The sequence below is a fragment of the Jaculus jaculus genome, chromosome 13 (genome assembly GCF_020740685.1).
Source record: "Jaculus jaculus isolate mJacJac1 chromosome 13, mJacJac1.mat.Y.cur, whole genome shotgun sequence".
Classification (NCBI taxonomy): domain Eukaryota; kingdom Metazoa; phylum Chordata; class Mammalia; order Rodentia; family Dipodidae; genus Jaculus; species Jaculus jaculus.
The window spans coordinates 88551321-88573358 of record NC_059114.1 but is presented as its reverse complement, the minus strand read 5'-3'; the positions used below and the strand labels follow the sequence as shown (position 1 = coordinate 88573358).

At 49.4% G+C, this 22038-nt stretch overlaps 1 protein-coding gene across 3 annotated transcripts in view; it reads left to right on the top strand.

The window, feature by feature from the left end:
- Positions 1–22038, top strand: part of Trio (trio Rho guanine nucleotide exchange factor) — a 353577-nt gene that overhangs the window by 223783 nt on the left and 107756 nt on the right. For all 3 annotated transcript variants that reach the window (XM_045132004.1, XM_045132006.1, XM_045132005.1), the window contains exons 16-25: positions 621–740; positions 2609–2800; positions 3223–3372; positions 5550–5664; positions 7749–7864; positions 11872–11994; positions 19216–19410; positions 19499–19614; positions 20216–20282; positions 20812–20921. In XM_045132004.1, coding sequence (XP_044987939.1) covers positions 621–740; positions 2609–2800; positions 3223–3372; positions 5550–5664; positions 7749–7864; positions 11872–11994; positions 19216–19410; positions 19499–19614; positions 20216–20282; positions 20812–20921 — 1304 coding nt within the window. The remainder of the gene's footprint in view (positions 1–620; positions 741–2608; positions 2801–3222; positions 3373–5549; positions 5665–7748; positions 7865–11871; positions 11995–19215; positions 19411–19498; positions 19615–20215; positions 20283–20811; positions 20922–22038) is intronic.

The following is a 22038-nucleotide window of genomic DNA, read 5'->3' as shown; positions in this document are numbered from 1 at the left end:
GATTAATGGCGTGCGCCACCACGCCCGGCTGTCGGGTTTGCTTTTTAAAGTAAACTGGAAGAGAGTATCTACAGGCATCTGGGGGTCTCTGTCACACATAACCAGCCAGACGAGCTTCCACACTGTGCCTTCTCCTGCCGTGGTTGACTGTCTTTCTGCATGCCCCTGTGGTTTGGCCCTGAGCACTGCCGTACGTTCAGTGTAAGTCGTGCGGAGCTACTGTCTCTCAGCACGGTTGTTCAATGGGAAAGCAGTCAGTGAAGCAGACGAGTCATCCTTAGCAAGCAGGTGGCCAACTGAAGAGTCTGAATGGGAAGGAACAGTGCTCCTCTGGGTGGCAGGGAACCCTTGGTGTAAATGAATACTCGTAACATGTGTCCTCAAATGCTTTAATCTGTGTTCTCATACTTACAACCCACCGTCCTCCAGACTCCACGATTCAAAATAATGACCTTGCAGCTCTTGTGGTAAGAGCCTTGAGAGATTTCTGACTATGCCATAGGACTTGATCCCTTTGCAGAGCCTCTGGACCACCTGGCAGACACATGCCCCCTCGTGGGTGGTTTGCGGGACACTGGAATGCCCCTGATCAGAGTTGCCTTGTGTCGTGTTATGTTCAGGTGCTGGGCTGGATCCGCAACGGCGAGTCCATGTTAAATGCCGGTCTTATCACCGCCAGCTCGCTGCAGGAGGCCGAGCAGCTACAGAGGGAGCATGAGCAGTTCCAGCACGCCATCGAGGTAAGGCCGCGCCAGCAGCAGCTGAGCCTTGAACCTGGGACCGCCGCTGTGCCCTCGCGTGGCACCGGCCATTGTAGACAGCCAGGACAGCAGTGGCAAATAGACAATGATGCCATCAGTGCACTGTGCAGCCCCAGCCAAACTCCCCTTCGTCCTGCCGAAAGAGCCCTGGCAGGGTGCCGGCTCTCTGATCAGGGGTGCTCTGAGACGGGGAGCCCACGTGAGAGAGATGAGAGTGGGCCACAAGTGCTTAGATAAACTGCTGGCTTATAGGCCCAATGCTCCAACAAAACGGACACGATTTGTACCAAGACCAGGTACAAACTACGCACTTACTCACCAGTAAATGATTCTGACAGCGCTCCTTGTGGCGTATGCTGAGAAGCAGCACGATTCACCCTGCTGGGGTTGAGGGTCACAGAGGAAGCCCTGGCCGCCCGTGCGCCCCCACTGTCCACAGTGTGCCAGTTTTGTTTAGGAGTGCTTTATTTATTTATTTATATTTTTTATTAACCACTTTCTTAATTGTAAACAATATCCCATGGTAATGCCTTCCCTCCCCCGACTTTCAAGGGCTGCTTTTTGGGGGGTTGGATTTGGGCCATAGTTGTGTTGGGAGGTCTCCAGAGCAAGGGGAGAGAGGAGCATTTGGTGATAGAAACCTTGTTCTCTTCTCTACTAGCATGTGTATGAGAGAGAAAAAAAAAAGCCACAAAAGTCAGCACCAGTTCACCCTCAATCAACTTATTCTCAGCTACTCAGGGCCAGTGGGCACTCACTAACACGTCTTCCTGAGCTCAGGCAGCTTTTCAAATTGAGTAACTGCTGTGTGCGGGGGGGCTACAGATGATGAAGCTGCAAGGATGGGCTCACTGTCTGCGAGGGGAGGGGGCTGGGTCACGTTCAAGGTTGTTGGTCTAGATGACGTCTGTGTAGCGGTCAGAAGAGCAGTGTTCCCGGGCTGGCCTTGCCTCACTGAAGCGGGTCTCTCTCGGCCCCACGCTGCTGCTGCTGCTGTTCTTTGCTGCCCTCACTGAGCATCTCTGCCTCCATCGCCCCGTGAGCGCACTGGGTCACAGAAACCTGCCACAGCTTCCAGCTCTTCACAGGGGCTCTGGGGAGGTTTGGACATGCTCCAGTGCTCAGGTTTGACCAGTGGAGACTATCCTGCAAACTGTCACTCAAGCACTGTGTGGGGAGATGCTTTATGACACTGCTTCGAGCATGTTTGGCGAGGTGGCAGATCTCACCTGCCCCTGTACTGCCCTGTGGTTGGCACCTGGGCTTCTAGATCTTCCCTGGGTAGGGTCTAAATGCAAGGCAGGCTTCGCCTGTGGCTTTCTTAGAATTTTTACATGGCACAGACCTGCAGTTGGCTCATTCTTAGCTTTATCTTTATTTTTTTTCTTTTAAAAATCACTAGTTCATCAAAACTTTTTTCACTTTTGAATCTAGTGCTTCAGCTGAAAATGAGCACAAAAAGTATTCACTGTGGCCACCTTTTCTCTGCTTGTTCATTTGCCCACAGCAGCTATTATAAGAAAGCCAACAGGGAAATAAAGTTGGAACATTTCAACAACTTTTTAGAATGTTAGCTAAGAGTCATTCCTGTTGTTTCTGAATTCCAAGCCCCGTAGCTGAGGCCCATTCTGGGAGGTCTTCATGCATTTCACCCTTCATTAGGTAAATCAAATATGAACCTGTTTGGTGCCAAGCTTGAGTTCTTGGACTGCACTGCATTTCGAGCTTCGCAAGGCATCCAGGCGAGCAGTAATGGGTCGATTCTGTTCAGTCATGAATAACATCCGTGTTCCTTCCCTCACTGTGTGACACCTTGCTGAGCAAGCCCTCCTCTTTCCTACCTCTAGAAAACACACCAGAGCGCACTCCAGGTCCAGCAGAAAGCGGAGGCCATGCTGCAGGCCAACCACTACGACATGGACATGATCCGCGACTGTGCCGAGAAGGTGGCCTCACACTGGCAGCAGCTCATGCTCAAGATGGAAGACCGCCTCAAGCTTGTCAACGCCTCTGTCGCCTTCTACAAGACTTCAGAGCAGGTCGGGGAGAGGGTCCATGCATGGGGCTCCCAACTGACTGTTAATTCTGGGCTTAGCTTTAGGGACAGTTCCTTCGTCATTGAAATGCCTCCCAATGGTGAGCAGGTCAGATCCAAGTTAAGCAGGATGACACACTCTGAAGTTAAAACTGTCCTTGCTACCTTAGGGATCCAAGTGCAATGGGTTGGCTAGTAGCTGAGAAGACAGCACTTTGCTTGGCTTAACTTCGTTGCAAAAAACGTCAGAGAACTGGGAGATTGGGCTCCTGTCTGCCTTGGGCGGGCGGGGGCAGGGTTAGACCCTGCTTGTGCTACTGCCCTTCCACCAGCTCTGCTTCCCCTGAGCCTCAGTGAAAGGGCCAGCTGTGTTGTCGGGCATCAGATGCTAAGTGGGCTGCGGGCTTGGAACTTTCTTGCCCTCAGGTCTGCAGTGTCCTGGAGAGCCTGGAGCAGGAGTACAAGAGAGAGGAAGACTGGTGTGGGGGGGCCGACAAGCTGGGCCCCAATTCTGAGACAGACCACGTCACCCCAATGATCAGCAAACATCTTGAGCAGAAGGAGGCATTCCTGAAGGTATGGTGCTGGTTGGTTGGATACCAATGTCACATGTCACACTCATTGACCCTTGAGGTCCATCGAGTGTCTGGAGTGTTGTTTAGAAGTGAGACTGGAGGTTGTAGATGCTCCTGTTGGCCAGGCATGCATACATAGCCTGTGCTGTGCAGGGCAGGGGCCTGTGCCTCAAGCTTTCACCCTGTGTGGAGAGTGCCTGGGGTAATGGCATCAGCAATACACTAATAAAAAAAATTCTTAAATCTTTTTCACGAGAACTTATGCTGTCATTGTACTTCTTGTGGGAAAAGAACCAGAAATCTGTGTGAATAAGGATTGGTTGGAAGTCACAATGTCGGTTCACTCTGGGCCTCTGCCCAGTGGCAGTAGCATAGCCAGTGAGGGTATCCGAGGTGCCCTTGTTACTATGGAAAATTTTCTCCTATGAATTCTGTAGGTAAAGAGAAAGTGAATGGATGGGTAGGTGATCTGGTGAAATACAGTGCCTGTAACTTAAAATAATCCTCCCTCAGAGAGTCAGCCTCTTGAGGAATACAGATTGCATTCACGAAGGTGGGGAAGCTCTGGCTGGGGCAGACCCCAAGCACCTGTGACTGTGGGGTGATCACCAGCCCCGCCTCAGGAAGCACTCCCTAAGAGAGTCAGTCAGTCACTTTCCGACTGGCTGGCGGTTTCTCTCTGAGAAGCTGAACTGTGGACTTTTCCAAGACTGCTGTGCCATGTCCTCTTATACATTATATTTGCTCACGCAAAAATCACAGTTGTGTCTTGAAAAAAATTCTGAAAACTGTTCAAAATGCTTGGAAATATTGGACATGTGAATACTTCCAAAATGCATTTTAAAAATTTATTTATTTATTTGAGAGAGAATGGGTACGCCAGGGTTTCCAGCCACTGCAGATGAACTCCAGATGCATGTGCTACCTTGTGCGTCTGGCTTACGTGGGTCCTGGGGAATCGAACCTGGGTGTTTAGGCTTCTCAGGCAAGTACCTTAACTGCTAAAGCATCTTTTCAGTCCCACAATGCAGTTTTAAACTCTTAAGAAAAAATGTCAAAGACTGTTCACCACCAACTGTGCCTGTTAAAAATAGGAGGGAAAAATAGGTGAGTGTGTACTTTTCTTGTCACTTCATGAGGCTTAATTTTCTCATTGCTTCAGCCTTGTGACCCCTCAGGCACCACTTTCTGTTGCCTTTATAATTTGTTTCATTTCTAAAGATGGTCCTCTATGACAGAATTACTGTTTAATCTGGGAAACTAAATTGTGTCTCTTTTATGTAGCACAGTGATTTTGGTTTATAAGTAAGTTGGGGTGGGGAAAAATACTGTGTCTTATAATCATTCATTGTAACTGTGTCAAACAAGACTTTAAACTGCACCTCCAACTTGCCTTTGGTGTTTGTTTACTAAACACCAACCATGTTAATGTAGTTTAGGGTAGAATTGTTATAATTTGCTTCCCTTAACTCCAGAATATACTTAGTAAAAAAGAAAAATGAAGGCTACTTAGTCAATATACTTATAAAAGATATTTACATAAAAGTGCAAGAATATAGTTCAAGTTCTTTCATGTGAAGGACTTGTGCACTTGTGACTTGTGCTGTCCCTGAACACTCCCTCCTGGAGTCTGAGAGCCTGTTCTTCAATAATGAAATCACTTTCTTGATTATTCTACTATACCCACAAATGTCTGTCACCTATTCCTATAGTAACACAAAATAACAGAGCACCCCAAAACGTCGATGACTGGAAAACTGGACTGCCTCGCCACACTGGTTCATTTGTGGTGGCATTTGTCTTGAAGGTCCGTCTGTGTAATTGTGGCAGAGAGCGACTGCATATGGACCCTCAGAGGAGAACATATTTGCTCCTTCCCTGCTCTTTGCAGACATGCAGCTTCAGCTCAGCTTGGCTTGTGCCTAGGAGTTTTCATAAGGCTGTGAGCCGCATGAGCTGTTCAACAATGTGCCATCTGACCTCATCATAGCAACAACTCTTAAAACAATTTATTTTTAATTTGGACTAGTGTATTGTCCACATTTTCTAAACCACAGATTGGCCAGATGACAGGAAATGGCTTATGTTAAAGCCATATGGTATTGTCATCCCTATATAGTGCAGACACACATTTGCATAAGTCCAAGTAATAACCCAGTGCCCTCCATTTTCTCTCAGGCTTGCACACTCGCCAGAAGGAACGCCGACGTCTTCCTGAAGTACCTGCACAGAAACAGCGTGAACATGCCCGGCATGGTGACGCACGTCAAGGCTCCAGAGCAGCAAGTGAAAAGTGAGCACGCGGCAGGTCTAGCCTTAGTCACAGCTTCGTCTCCGTTGTGTGTCCTGTTTGTGCAGTCCTCAGTAGGCGTGCCAGCTAGTTCTAAAATGTGACGGAAACATAGAGGTTTAAGTTAGATTAAGCAGAGAACACAGCATTCATTTTCCTTGTAGCCTCACAGGACACAGGCAACAGGATTTACTGCCGACTGTTGAGTGAGCACGGGAGTGAGGGAGGCAGGAACAGCCACCGTCCTGTGTGTGAACTGTTCCTAAGCGAAAACAAGAAGTCAGGTGCCAGTGCTGCCATGATGGAGTGTTACTAAGTTTAAACATCTAAGACATGGTTAATAAAAGGAAGTCGCAAAATCTTAAATAGTTTAATATCATGAGGATAGAACCTTTTATTTACACATAAATGCATAGAAAAAAGCCTGGAGAAATGTAAGCTAAAAGCAGATAGCAAGATTGGAGTACAGAGTTACGTAGATGAATGAAGCTCAGGCCACATACCACCTGGGCCATAGTGGAAGTGCAGCTGTACCAGAAAAATGTGAAAGCTTCGCCTCACACTGTTGACAAAGAATGATTAGCAAAACACTCTCCATCCTCCTCTCTAGCCAACAGCGTCACAGGGAAGTTCTCAGTCACACTAGTACAATCTTCTAAGTTCTGTCAGTCAGCCTTGTATTTATTAGTGTTGGGCTTTTCTTCTGAGAAATTGAGTGACAGGGCAACCATTTTTCAGTGTGAACATGTCCTCTTGCCAGCCAGCTGTTGCACTGATAATCTGCTGGCTTTGCATCTTGCAGAGATCATTTCCTGCCTCCCCCTTCATCTTGCTTCGCTTTGTTGGTAGCATTCACTTTGCTCTAGCTGAAGTCCTACAGCCCTGTCTAATACTGACTTGGCATTGCATTTGCATCTGAGAAGAGGGTCGTGTACATTGGACTTTATTCATTCACCAAATACTCATGCATTTGCTGCTAGTACCTCTCATAACGCCAAATGCTAGAGAGTTAACAAGAAATAGTGCATTTCTCCTGCAGTCTTCTGGGGGGCTAAAGGCTTGTGTACCATGTAACAGTGATGGTGGGAAATGACCTAGCCACCACCTGTCTGTGATTTCCACATGAGATGACAGTGTAATCCCACAGGACAGAGGCAAGGAGTCAGACCACAGACCCCGAGCTTCTCAGGAAATTCAGCCACCTGCTAAGCCACAAGGGAAGTTTAGCTCCATGTTCAGCTACTCAAAGCAATCATTTCCAGCTGAGGCAGCGAGTGAGCTGTAAACAGAAGAGCCGCCGATGTGCGTCAGCTGTCGTCCGCAGTGCTTTCACTTAAGTCATGCCTTAATGCTGAAATCTTAATTTAAATTAAGTAAAGTGAAGAACTAAAGATACTTTTGGGCTAGAAAGATGACTCAGTCGGTAGAGCATTTGCTATGCAAGTGTGCAAACCTGAGTTTATTTCTCCAGCACTGAAATAAATACTTGGCAAGCATACCAGTGCGTGTGTCACCTCAGCACTTCCGAGGTAGAGACACGAGATCTCTGACGAGCCAGCTAACAGGACCCGCAGAATCACTGAGCTTGGTTCAGATGAGACACCTTGTCAGAGTGGAGAACAACCAGAGGAGAGACCCAACATCAGTCTCTGATCGCACGACCGTGCCCACGTAGTTATGCCACCCACATATGACTATGCATGCGTACACACCAAGAAAAGTTAATGTAGCGTGACTACTTAGCTGGGTATAAATGTGACTCTAGGTTTCCTTTTGGTTTTGTTCATAGCTTTATGTTTCTCTGCTTTCCTAATTTCCCGCTGCACATCCTGTCCCTCTCTGAATTCCCCACTGCACATCCTTTCCCTTTCCTAAAGGTCCATGCTTAAAAAAAGCACACACATGCAACACACACACACACACACACACACACACACACACACACACACATTTCAAACAAACACTTTCTCCTGCACCTGGTTTATATTTATTGAGATAGTCTCACTATATAAAAGTCTAAGTAACAAAAGGATTTTGCAGACATCACAATGAATAGTCAGCATCAACATCTTTTTCTCTTTCCTCAGATATCTTGAATGAACTCTTCCAGCGGGAAAACAGGGTATTGCACTATTGGACCATGAGGAAGAGAAGGCTGGACCAGTGCCAACAGTACGTGGTCTTTGAAAGAAGTGCCAAGCAGGTCAGTGCACTCCTGGCTCCATGTGCCCACCCCACCCTGTCTCTGCTCACACCTGCACTGCACGCAGGCAGAGTTGGGATGGATGCCATCTTGACAGCCGCTCAGTGCCCAGAGCAATCCTGCCTTGTAGTAAGTGTGTAAAGACAAACCCCATGCCCGGTGAGGTTTTGACACCCAGTGTATTGATAGGTGGTCAACAAGCTTGCTCTTCATTTTCTTCCACTGCCTTTACCTAACCTAAACATGGCCGTGTACAAGTAATCAGCACGGTAACATTGTGGGGTCCTCCTCCTGTGGTTAGGTAAATACAGTGGGTGCTTTCTATTTACATTGCTGTTTTTTACATTTTTAAGACACAGTTTTAATTTGGAGCAAAGTTGAGCTTAATTTAAGTGGGGAAATATGACAGATTTTTCAAAGGTAAGAGTACATCCAGAGCACCCCCTTCTGAATGCACCGTGGGATAAAGCTTGTAACAAGATCACTCCAGGGTAAAATGTACTTGGCCCACCTCGACCTTTGTTTTCGTATGAGGGTGCACATGCGCCCGTGCCAGGTGTGTGTGCAGGCACAGGGATAGGACCTCCGTGAAGCCAGGTCTCTTACTGACCTGGAGCTCGCCCCTTAGGCTAGACAAGTTGCCAGTGAGCTCCGGGCGTCTTCCTGTCTCCACCTTCCCCATGCTGCTACACTGCCACGGCTGGCATCTTACATGAATACTGAGAGTCAAACTTGGGCCCTCACACGTGCAAGGCAAGTCCTTTTCCCATCCCCTTTTATTTGACATTTTAAAATTCGTCTTATTTCTCATTCACCTTCATAGTACCATAAGAATGCACGTACTGTTCCTTCAGTCAGGGTGTGGGGTTAGGCGAGAGGCAAGAGAAAAGGCAGGTCACTTAAGACCTGTGCGCGTGACCAAGCCCTAGGGCGGGCATCCACGTGCCATCCTATATCCTCCACACGAATGACCCAGCACCGCACAGGCCTGCAGCCAGTCCCTGGTGCCGCACATGGCGAGCGTGGCTCACGCCGGGACTGCTCTCCGAGTGCTCACGCGGCGCTGTGCTCCCAGTCCTCACGCGGCGCTGTGCTCCCAGTCCTCACGCGGCGCTGTGCTCCCAGTCCTCACGCGGCGCTGTGCTCCCAGTCCTCACGCGGCGCTGTGCTCCCAGTCCTCACGCGGCGCTGTGCTCCCAGTCCTCACGCGGCGCTGTGCTCCCAGTCCTCACGCGGCGCTGTGCTCCCAGTCCTCACGCGGCGCTGTGCTCTCTCAGTCCTCACGCAGCGCTGTGCTCCCAGTCCTCACGCGGCGCTGTGCTCCCAGTCCTCACGCGGCGCTGTGCTCTCTCAGTCCTCACGCAGCGCTGTGCTCTCTCAGTCCTCACGCGGCACTGTGCTCCCAGTCCTCACGCGGCGCTGTGCTCTCTCAGTCCTCACGCAGCGCTGTGCTCTCTCAGTCCTCACGCGGCGCTGTGCTCCCAGTCCTCACGCGGCGCTGTGCTCCCAGTCCTCACGCGGCGCTGTGCTCCCAGTCCTCACGCGGCGCTGTGCTCTCAGTCCTCACGCGGCGCTGTGCTCCCAGTCCTCACGCGGCGCTGTGCTCTCCCAGTCCTCACGCGGCGCTGTGCTCTCCCAGTCCTCACGCGGCGCTGTGCTCCCAGTCCTCACGCGGCGCTGTGCTCCCAGTCCTCACGCGGCGCTGTGCTCCCAGTCCTCACGCGGCGCTGTGGGCCTGGCACCGAGGAGCTTGTGAGCAGCGGAGCACGGGCCTTGTCCTCAGCATGCGCCTGTCTCCCTTAGGGAGCAGATTTTGATCCCAATTTGGTCAGTCTCACACACTGGGCAGTCAAGCCCCAACCTGCTCATTCCTGGGCCATGGACCAGGTGCCATGCTGGCCTTTCTTTCATCCTGAGGACAACACCAGATGCAGTGCTCACATCCCAACACTGAGGCAGGCGGTGGTGTTCGTCAGGTTCCATCGCATTCTTCTAACATTTATTTAATGATCACTTAGCCATACGTCATCATTCTTGGAGCCTCGTTTAGTTTCTAACTACGAATGGCCATGTGTTCTTTCTCACGTTCCTTTCTGTTGAGAGCACGTGTCCCTCCACTGTAGAGAAGCAGAGAACGATAATGGATACTGCTGCTGCTGTCGCCGCGTCGGCGCTCAGCTCCACTCGCTTCCAGTCACCGCGCTGCAGCACGTGTCCATCCCCGCCCGCAGGCGGCCCCACAGGTCCCCCTCAGATTCTGCCTTCTCCAGAGGGCTGCACCACGGTCACTGTGTGGATGCCACTGACCTCGGTGGCAGTCTGGAGAGTGCTTCTGGGCTTTCCTTCCCTTGGGCCCTTCCTCCCGGGCCCTCCCCTCTCTTATCTGCACCACTGAAGGCGGCCTTTCCCCAGGTCCAGAGCATTCTGGGTTCTCCTTCCTTCCCTCTTATCTCTCCCTGGGTCACCTCCCAGCCCTGACCTCCATTGCTGGGCTCTAGCTGTACCTCAGCACTCTCTCCGCTGTGGCTTCCCCAAGCAAAAATGCATTCCTGGTTCCTGTGCCCATGTCCCTCATCTCATCGCACTCAGCTAAGAGTGACAGGGTGTGGTCTTGACTCCTGCCTTCCCTTCATCTTCTCCCCTTTGCTCCTGCACATCCAGGGAGTCAACCTCTCAGGTACCCAAGCCGGCCTTCCCCCCTTCTCTGGAGAACCTGTCCTGCTTTCACTCACCCTCCCTTTCCACACAGCAGCCCTTTCTCTTTCCGAAAGAAACGCAGGCTCCTTCTTGACCCCGCCCTTCCCCGAGAACTCACCTTCTTGGCTGCGTGCTGAGCTGCCCATTCATACCCACGCCCGCCTTTGGGTTGGTTCTTAGCCTGCAGGTCTCGCCTTAGACTCCACCTCTCCCGACCTCCTTCTGACAAGGCCTTCAACTCATCACCACGGCTACCTGTGAACTGCTTTTCACCTGTGTCCTCCTTTCCGGCCTTCAGTGTAGGGTGCAGGTTACTCCTGCTCTCTGCGTCCTCACGGCAGTTTGCTGGAGGAGTGGAGAAATGGGTGACCAAACACATCAGCGCGCATGTTGGTGTTCCTGTTGTTTGAGTGATGGGCTGGCTGGTGTGAGCACGAGGGAGGTAAAGGCCAGGCCGAAGCTGAGGTGCTGTGACTTGAGACTCCTGTGCACTAATGCCACAGATGCAGTGATACATCCGGCAGAGGTACCAGAACTGATACCCCTGCCATCTAGTTACAATGGATGATGGAAAGGAATCAGGGTAATTAGAAACACTTCTACTTTTTTATTTTCCTCTTTTCTCTAACATGACCTTTTTAGATATGTGTGTGTAAATACGTCTGGTTTGGGAGACGTGAACACAAAAGGAAATACCAGCTTGTATCTTAAGGCTTGAGGGAATATATAACCTAGACCTCAGATTCCATGGCAGTCTGAACGATGCTCAGCCCCTGTCCAGCTGTCATCACTAAACCAGAACAGCTAAGTCATATCTTCTGCCGGGTCCTCCCAGAGGTGGGCTTATGTTCCGTGTGGCATCGCCGCTACAGGAGACCCCCACAAAGCGAGCAAGGAACGGGCCTCCTGTGTTCTGGGTGGACCTGGCCCAGGAAGAGGCAGACCCGGGAGGACAGCCCTGGGTCGAGTCTCTTCTGCGACCCACCACGGGGGACAAGGTTCCAGCGACACGGAGGTCTGCACGTGTGGCATTGTGAGGCTTTCAGAACACCTTTGCCACGCACCCGTCTGTGTTCCCGAGAAAGGGTTTTGCTCGTGGTTTCCTGTAGCCCTGTTGCACCTGCAGGCTCGTGGTGCAGGAAGCCCTCGCACTTCGTTGTTGCCACGAGGGACCGGCTCTGCCGCTGCTGGTGCCGGGCGCCTTTGTCGCGCAGAGGGCTTTTCCCGGTGTGAGGCAGCGAGGGACCGAGAGTGCACTTCCCTCACAAGTGTTCAGCCGTGAACGCTTGCCCTTGCTGTCCTTCCTGCAGGCGCTGGAGTGGATCCACGACAACGGGGAGTTCTACCTGTCCACACACACCTCCACGGGCTCCAGCATCCAGCACACCCAGGAGCTGCTGAAGGAGCACGAGGAGTTTCAGATCACCGCCAAGGTAAGCTGCGCCGCCGGCCCTTCCAGGAAGCCCGCGCGAGAGCTTGAGGCGATTCCCAAAGACCCAGTGCGACTGGGGAACTGGGACGAGCCCACTGGGTTGTGGGTCCCTCGGTGGCGACGCTCTCTTCATCACCACACTGCTGAGTCTAATGCCTTCTTGTTGCCGGAGCGAAGCACCGGCGGAGCAGCGCACGGAAGAGCAGCGTTTCAGCTCCGCTCTGAGGGGAGCTGTCGTGCCAGGAGGCCGGGTCACGTCTTCATGACCAGCAAGGAACGGGGCTGAGTGTGGCGAGCGGGGCTGGCTGCCGCACCCCAGGGCCCCCACTGACGCTCGTCCTCAAGCAAAGTTCCTCGGATGAGCATTCAGCTCGCGGCTGGATCCCAAACACATGAGGCTATAGGAAACATTAAGAAACATTTTTTTGTCTGGAGAGATGGCATAGTGGTTAAAGCACTTGTGTGTGAAGTCTGAGGACCCAGGTTGGATTTCCCCAGTACCCACATAAACCAGATGCACATGGTGTTGCATGAACTGGAATTCGTTTGCAATGGCTAGAGGTCTTGATGCACCCATTCTCTATCTGCCCCCACATAAAAATAAATAACCTATTTAAAAATATTTTTTTCACCTGGGCGTGATGGTGCACGCTTTTAATCCCAGCACTCAGGAGGCAGAGGTAGGAGGATCATTGTGAGTTAGAGGCCAGCCTGAGACTCCATAGTGAATTCCAGGTCTGCCTGGGCTAGAGTGAAACCCTACCTCAAAAAAACTAAAAATAATAATTTTTTTTTTCGTTTATTTGCCACATGAGCAGGGACCACCGGCGCTGGAACAGTCTCCAGACATTCGCACCACTGTGCACATCAGCGCCTGGCTGTGACGGGCACGGCAGAAACTGAACCTGGGCTAATAGGCTTAGGGCGAGCGCCTTTCACTGCCGAGCTATCTCCCCAGCCCCACGTGGGATATTTTCCTCAGACCACCACGTGGTCTGTGTGACTACGTCCACCCCGCTCTGTCACCTCTGCCTCTTTCCATTCTGTTTCCCCTCCCCCACCCTTTGAGATAACTGTCTCAGTGCTTGGCATTTCTGTAAAACACTTCTCTTGCCACCTACTTGACTCCTCTGTAGTCTGCGGCTCTGTCCTGCCTGTCTTGGGACCTGTCCTAGTTAGCGGTGGTGCATGCACTCTGTCCCGCAGCAAAGATGAAGTCAGTGTCTCAGTTGCTGGTTGTTCATTGGTTTATGGTACTGGAGACATTCCCAGTTTCTTCTGTTTGAAATAGAAATAACTACTTAATCAGGAGATGGATGTATTTATGGCACGTACAGCATATGTAAAGAAGTAGGAATTTTTTTTGTTCATTTTTTATTTATTTGAGAGTGACAGAGAGAGAAAGGCAGATGGAGAAAGAGAAAGAGAATGGGCGTGCCAGGGCCTCCAGCCCGCAAACAAACTCCAGACATGTGTGCCTCCTTGTGCATCTGGCTTTTATGTGGGTGCTGGGGAATCGAGCCTCGAACCAGTGTCCTTAGGCATCACAGGCAAGCGCTTAACCACTAAGCCATCTCTCCAGCTCAGAATTTTTAAGAAGATATGTTAAGAGTACACAGATGGTCTCCAGAAGCATGTTCATTCAGAGGCGATTCTGGTTCTGCCTCTGGTTGGCTGTGAGACATGCAGAGGAGCCTCATGAACATGAGGGGTTGGTATTTGGGGTGTTTTAGCACACATACACTCTAACACGGTTTTAAAAGTGCTTCTTTAACAAGTATTTCAAATTTAAGAATGGAAAATAAATGACCAAGCTGGAGAATATATTTTGGTTATAAACAAGTATTTCTGTAAAAAAAAAAAAAAAAAAACAAGAATAATCACCTTGTGTGGCCCATAAGCTGACTTTGAAAACTTATCAAAGAGGAATTTTTAAATCATTTGGTCTGACAACCAGCACTTTGTATTATGTTTGCTTGTGCATTTTGCTTCTGTAACCATTTCTGACTCCTCCTGCTGTTCCTTCCTGTTTCCTAACTCTGAGTGTGTCTCCCTGAAGCCCTGGGTGTGCCAGGCTGTGGGAACCGTGGCCCCCACTCTTGGAAGATCACGGCGTACCAGGGCCACAGAGAGCAGGCTTCCAGGCGCTGGGTGGGGTGCCGGGAGCATTGGGGAGGATGGGGCTTGGGGGAGCCAGGACCATGGCCGCTCCCAGGCTTCTAGAGAGCTGACCTGTCCTGCATCTAAGGTGAGGATCGTGGCTTTCCCTTCCTCTAGACACACCACACATTGGGCCATATTCTTATTTTGTTAGTATTTGGATTAACAAAACCTATCACGTACTGTGCATTTAATAAAGTCTATATCCTCTGGTGATAGAGCAGTAAGTTCCTGACAGCGTACCCCGAGGTAGACTGAAGAGGAACTTCCCCACTGCGGCTCTGCAGCCCATGCAGGGCCCGGTAGCCCACCCCTGGGCCTGTGAGTAGACCGTGGTGCGAGTGGGTGGTCTGCTGTTTGAGGCCAGAGCCACCTTGCTACACCAGTGAGATGTGCGTGGAAGAACTTTCCCATGTTCCTGTGCCTCCACCTTCAGTTTGGATGTGTTACTGAAATTCAGGCAGCAGTGCATGTGTGTTTATTCTTGTATTTTGTGTGCGCCTTCTCTGACCTTGCTGCTCCCACATGGGCAGAGCTGTTCCTTTCGTTGGGTGCTGAGTTCCCGTGTCGTGTCGGGCTGGGGAGGACTTGAAGAGTGCTCCCGACTCCCTCTCGGGCGGCCTCTGTCTGCATGGGAAAGCCTCCGCTTTGTGTCCATGTGTCCTTTGGCTGTCGGAGTGAGAAAGTGAGACTTCTCTTACTTGCATATGTCACCTTGCCTTGGTGTTGTCCAAGAAAACATTTTTCTTTTATTCAAAATCCTTAGCTCTAACAGGACAGTCTTCAATCTTCCAGTTTGTGACCATAACGAGTGTCAGTTTTAGTGCTAATGGAAATGAAGCTACAAGGCTAATCAAAATTCCCTCATCCCTGCCTTACGAAGACGTGGCTCGGGCACTGCGTCATTTTTAATGCAGTGGTCACTGCCTGGGTGTCTACATATTTAGGAGTGGGTTTCTTACTCAGCCCAGACAGAGGCCAAGATTTGGGGGATAAAGCCTGAGGGGGATACTTTGATGAGCTTGCCACAAGGTCTGTGCACACGACGAAGTGGGAAGCCCACTGTCTCATAGAATCATCTTGAACTTTGCAGTCTTCTTCCTGTGTGCCCTACCGTGGAACTGGTCAATGGTGCCCCTAATGCCAAATGTTCCGCATTGTGAGAGAGCACCTGCGACCATTAGCTATGCATCCTTCCCGGGTCTCTGATCACCCAGTAACCTGATGAGTAAAGCTGACTTTAGAATTGAGTTTGCTCTCATTTCCTCCCACTCCTTGATAAAGCCAACAGTCACTACATTTATATCCTCTGTTAGTAAAAGTCAACTTTTATGACTGTTATATAGAAGTAAGGAGAGTGAGGATGGAACTCTTATTTTAAAAGACGGGAATTTTTGTGTGTGTTGATTAGACTTCTAGAAGGTATTTCCATAGGAGCCTTCTCATCTTGTCTCCAGAAATATGCCAGAACAAGATTTAACTATTAGCCATGAAAACTTAAAAGTACCACAAGAAATACCCAGATTTCTAAGATCTGACCTTGTTCCAGGTAGTTTGTCTCCAGAGTCTGAGGCAAGAGAGCAGATTGGAAAATCCCAAAGGCAGCTCATCATGAGAGGGCTGCTTTCCCAGTAGCAAAGAACTTGTGCAAATCAGTAAGGGAAAAACAAAAAGAAGACCAAGAGAACAGACAAAAGATGGTTGGCCACAGGCAGTACGGTTATCAGTCTAAAGTGAGAATGTGGGAGTTAAAGCTGGGCTGAGTTCTGTTTTCACCCAGTACATTGGCAAAGGTCCGAGAGCTAGATCCCACACTGTGTTGACCAAGCCCAGTGTGAAGTAGGGAGACCTCTTTGGGAGGCCCTGATCTCTCATGCACACACAGTTTTACCCCAAAATCCCCTGGCTCGAATATGTGTTCCAGTTAGGTATGCTAGTCACGTCAAACTACACTGGCAACATGTTGACATCGTTCACTGTGGCTACAATAAGAGCGTCTAACAGGGCTGGAGAGATGGCTTAGCTGTTAAGCGCTTGCCTGTGAAGCCTAAGGACCCTGGTTTGAGGCTCGATTCCCCAGGAACCACGTTAGCCAGATGCACGTAAGTAAATAAACAAAAAATATTTTTTAAAAAAGAGCTCCTAACAGTGTGAAGGTCCGTCCATGAGAAGGTGTTGCTTTATTAGACAACTATGCACTGGCATGATAGTAAGCTGTAAACACCAGCCAGGATGCTGCTTGTGCCCCACGAGGAAAGGCTGCCCAGTTATGCTCACAGAGTGTCCTCTACTGTGCATACGCAAGCGCGCATGTGAAATGTGAGGGAGAAGAGTGCATGCATGCACACATATACTTTTACATGTGTGTGAACCATTCCTGGTATTACTGGTCATGGTGCTAGTGATGGTGGAAGTTTTGAAGGAAACAAATTTTCACTTTGTGTCCATTTGAATCTGCTAAATATATTTTTAAAATGCTACTCACAATTAAAATAGGCCGAGAAGGGAAGGTCTGAGGCTAACAGATTCAGGACACTTAGTTTTTAATCACACCATTGGCCATGCAGTTTTCTGTTGGCCCCAACTCCATGTTCCAGGAGTGGTCAGGCTCCGTGCTGGGCTCAGGGATTGTACATACTGTTTGGGAGAACAGAGGACCCTTCTGGATGGTGAAATACACCTGCATACACTTGGTAAGCAAGGCGAGAGCAAATAAAGCCAGGGGGAAGAAGGGTTGCAGTCTTTGTTGAAGGAGCAGGAAAGCTTTGAGAAGCCTTCTTGACTCTGATATCCTTTGTGTTTTATTTAAGTGAGTCTATGCACTCTTCGGTATTTATCTAGCTTTGTGTAACTAACATCAGCTGCTGCTGGAAGTACTGGCAGTTGATGGGTTTTCTGATGTGTTTTCTACACATGGGAAACACTTCTTTGCGCTTCTTGGTATTTTCTTGTTTCTGCTTAATACGGGCAAGCCAGACTGTCCTGTTACCTTCACTTTTCTGTCCCTCTCATGTAAGATGCTCAGTAGCTTTCTGAAACTCACAAAAGATTGACCCGCATGCAGTTTGCATTGATTTCATGCGGTGTGCATTGCCACAGTGGAAAAAAACAAAAACAAAAAACAAGCCAATATCCCTGGTCTTTGGAGGTGGCTTTCTCACACAAAAAAAAAAAAAAAAACCCAATAACAGTCTTTTAAAAAGTAACATGGGCTGGAGAGATGGCTTAACAGTTAAGACAAGGATCCTGGTTCTATTCTCCAGGACCCACATAAGCCAGATACACAAGGAAGCACATGAATCTGGAGTTCATTTGCAGTGGCTAGAGGCCCTGGCACACATATTCTCTCTCTCTCTCTCTCTCTCTCTCTCTCTCTCTCTCTCTCTCTCTCTTTCTCTGTCTCTCTCTCTCTCTTCCTCTCCCTTCCACCTTTCTCTCAAATAAATAAATAAAATATGTTTAAAAAAACAAAAAAAAAAGTAACACACACTTTGTTAGAAGTTGGGGTACAGGGCAGGAGCAATGGCTTAGCGGTTAGGTGCTTGCCTATGAAGCCTATGGACCCCAGTTCGAGGCTCGATTCCCTAGGACCCATGTAAGCCAGATGCACCAGGTGGAGCATGCATCTGGAGTTGTTTACAGTGGCTGGTGGGCCCATTCTTCTCTCTATATCTCCCTCTTTCTCTCTCTGTCTGTCACTCTCAAATAAATAAAAATAAACAAAAAATTTTTTAAAAAAGAAGTTGGGGTGCAAACAGTAGATTGGCTATGGAGGTGCGTTATACTTTACAGTGGTCTGGGGGACCCCAGTAGGAAGCTGGCTTTTATTTGAGCAGAAATACTAGTAAATGGCCAGAGGAGGACATGAGCCCAGAGCAAGCAATGTAGGGAGCAGGTTCTCAACTCCACCTGTTCACGTGAGGGCCTAAGTGTCTTTGCAACTGGCTTCACAGACTACACAGGGTATTTTTGCTCCCAGTTTGCATCTCAAAGCCGAAGGTGGTTCTGGAGGATTTTGAACTCTGACTTTTAGCTTTCAGTAATTTTTGGAGTCATTCTTCTGAATATGTGTTATAAAGATTGTCCAGTTAAGATCTAAAAGATCTATAAAAGATTCATAGCTAATAGTGACTTGCTCTTTGGAAATGCCAGGGACTCTCGCAGGAAGTCCGTCATGGTTGTGATTGGAAGGACCTGCTGAGAAGTCAGCTGAGGGAAGGTGCTGCCAGATATGTGCGGCTTGGGCTTGTGGTCACCCTTACTTAGGAGATGTAGCACAGTCCTGACGGACGCAGCCAAAAGCCCTCTGTGTACATATGAAATCAAATAACCTTAGATAGAGTAAAATTGAAGCAGTGTCTGTGAAGATCATTTCTTTCTTTTTTTTTTTTTTTTTTTTTTTTTGGTTTTTCAAGGTAGGGTTTCACTCTAGCCCAGGGTAACCTGGAATTCACTCTATAGTCTCAGGGTGTCCTCGAACTCTCAGCGATGCTCCTACCTCTGCCTCCCGAGTGCTGGGATTAAAGGCATGTGCCACCACGCCCGGCTGTGAAGATCATTTAACTAGTGAGTTTTCCTTTTTCCTTAACCATGAAATAAGAACTTAACGCGTGCTGCAGAGGAGCTTCCTTGGGGATTTCCTTATGGGTTTTCTTGCCCTCAGAAAGTGAGGTGTCTTTGTGGGCACACAGGAAAGAGAGAAGCTGCTTGGTAGCAGGTTCGCGCAGGGTTCAGAGAAGAGAAAGAGGCTTGAGAGACCCTCCTGCGCCACCTCCTCAGTCATCCACCCCGCCTCTCGCAACTTCTGCAGACTCTTACCTCCTAAAGGAAGGCTCTGTCGACAAGCAGCCTTGGTCCTTGCCTCGAGTTCGTAGAAATGCCTCTCACGACGGAGGAGTGGAAGCTGGGTGGCCCGTGCTGCGGGAGGACGGCACTTGCGGCCCCTGGCTGTTTTTCCATCACCTCACAGCGCAGCGCAGGCAGGGTGCCACTGCCACTGTGTTTTGGGTTTCTGGCAGTCGGGTTCATTTGCCTCACAATACTTTCCTGTTGTTTTTTGCAGCAAACCAAAGAGAGGGTGAAGCTCTTGATACAGCTGGCCGATGGCTTTTGTGAAAAGGGGCATGCCCATGCAGCAGAAATTAAAAAATGCGTGACTGCGGTCGATAAGAGGTACAGAGATTTCTCTCTGCGCATGGAGAAGTACCGGGCCTCTCTGGAGAAAGCCCTGGGGATTTCTTCAGATTCCAACAAATCGGTGAATTGCTTTGTACCTCTGGACAAGTAGCCTTCTCCCTGTGTCCTGTCTGCTGCCCTCATTAACGCTGTGCCCGCTCCCCCCACAGAGTAAGAGTCTGCAGCTGGACATCATCCCCGCCAGCATCCCCGGGTCGGAGGTGAAGCTTCGCGATGCTGCTCACGAGCTCAACGAGGAAAAGCGGAAGTCCGCCCGCCGGAAGGAGTAAGCCACCAGGCCTGTGGCCGCCCTGCAGCCTGGCTTCACGGCAGCCCAGACCTTGCTGTGCCCACCGAGCCCAGTCAGCTGGCCCGCAGAGTGCCTTGTTCCATGTCTCTGTGCCTCCTTTCCCATGAGGCAGACAAATGAGCTGTCACTGGTGGGAGAGGAAACTAGTGACACAAGAGTCGGTGTTCAGCAGCCGCCCTCGTTAAGCCAAGCCTGCAGAAAAAGAGCAGATGAGCTTTGCCAGACAGCTCCGCCTCGAGGCCCTTTGGTCCCCCAGGGACACTTGGCAATGTGAGGGCAGGGAAGGAGGAGCGTGGCTGGCATTCAGTGGTGGGACCAAGGAGCTCCCTAGGGGTACCCAGCCCAGAGGCCAGCACTAGCTGTTGAGAAAAGCCTGACCCCCAGGCTCCTCATAAAATGTTTCCAAAGTCTTTTTCTTTTGAATTAGTTGGTGGGCACCATTGTGTCTATGCTTGATTTACTTTCCCAAAATCATTTCTTTAGGCCTCGTACTTCTAAACACTCCCTCTTACTTCATAAATCACCTTAAAAGTTGTTGACTGTGACCTAAACTATTCCCTGTCTCACTCTATTGAAGGTTCATAATGGCAGAACTCATTCAGACTGAAAAGGCTTATGTAAGAGACCTCCGGGAGTGTATGGACGTAAGTGTGTGGCCTGTACTTGCTTAGACTGAGTCCAGTCTCGTTTATTGGTACCTGTTGCTGGTTCTTGGAAGAGTAGCAGCTTGGGGATCATGTTTCTGTCTTCTGTGGCGTTCCAGGCAGGCTTTCCACTCGTTACAGCGATGACACAGCATGAATTCTCTCGGGCCCTTGTCACATGAGAGCCTGGCTGACAGTCCCTTTGTACAGATTTTCACAGCCGCTTCAGAGAAATGTGCACACTGGTTATCATAGCACCTGACAGTCCTATCCTGAATGGTTATTCTATCTTGTGACATAGGTTCATTCCAAAACTTGAAGCTAGAATGATCAGAGTTAAAAGTTGTAAGAAATTTCTCAAGTGTTATTAGCAACCAAGGTTTATTAAACAATGAACTTTTCATGCTTGATGAAAGGTTCTATTTTCCAAATGCACTATCTTGGTAGTGGTCCTGAGCGTGTTTGAGGGTGGGGGAGGGCTCTTGCCCAGCAGCTTGGTGTTCATTTTTGTCTGATCTTTCCCGGCCAGACGTACCTGTGGGAAATGACCAGCGGTGTGGAGGAGATCCCACCTGGCATTGTGAACAAGGAGCTTGTTATCTTTGGGAACATGCAAGAGATCCACGAGTTCCACAATAAGTGAGTGGCTTTCTTTGGGGAGTGGCTTGTCTTGAAATCTAGACACGATACTAAAAGTTCATCACAAAAAATAAGTTTCCCGTTAATTTGATGAACTTTGAGTAAAGCTGGTCAGCTTTTCTAGACTTTCTTTGATTTTTCAAGGTAAGGTCTCACTCTAGTGCAGGGTGACCTGGAATTCAAATTCACTGTGTAGTCTCAAGGTGGCCTTGAACTCGTGGCGATCCTCCTATCTCTGCCTCCCGAGTGCTGGGATTAAAGGCGTGTGCCACCACACCCCACTAGACTTTCTTAATCCAGGGAAAAGGTTTGATTTGCACTTACTTCCTGCAGAATGATGATTCAGAAGGCTGAAAACACTTCTCTCAAGTGACCCCTAGGAGTAAGGGAGAGAAGCACCCGGGGGTCTGCAGGAGCTCTTCCTTGGTCTTACTGTGAAAGGCATTGGCCCCGAGAGATGCATGAGTTTACTTTTATTTTATTTTATTATTTTTTTTTTAAATTTTTTATTTATTAATTTGAGAGCGATAGACACAGAGAGAAAGACAGGTAGAGGGAGAGAGAGAGAATGGGCGCGCCAGGGCTTCCAGCCTCTGCAAACGAACTCCAGACGCGTGCGCCCCCTTGTGCATCTGGCTAACGTGGGACCTGGGGAACCGAGCCTCGAACCGGGGTCCTTAGGCTTCACAGGCAAGCGCTTAACCGCTAAGCCATCTCTCCAGCCCATGAGTTTACTTTTAAATGAGTAAAAGATGTGGAGGACACACAATTTGTGCATGTTGGTGAGGTCAGGGGTGATGTTTCATTGTGTATAAATTGGGTGGTGACCTGGTCCAGGTAAGTAACGTGTATGTTCTGGACTTGAACTTTTATCCTTTCATTATGGTGAACATAATCAAATTTCTCCTCTGTTTTGAGAAATAAAATATGAGATTTTTTATTACATTCACTTCCCTGTACCAGAGAACATGAGACTGTATTTCTGCTCTCAACAAAAGCACACTGCCGCTCACGGCCTCTCTCCGTGTCCTGACTCTGCACACACCCGGCCTGGGCACGACTTTCTGTTATCAACAAAAGCACGCTGCCCGCTCACGGCCTCTCCCCGTGCCCTGTC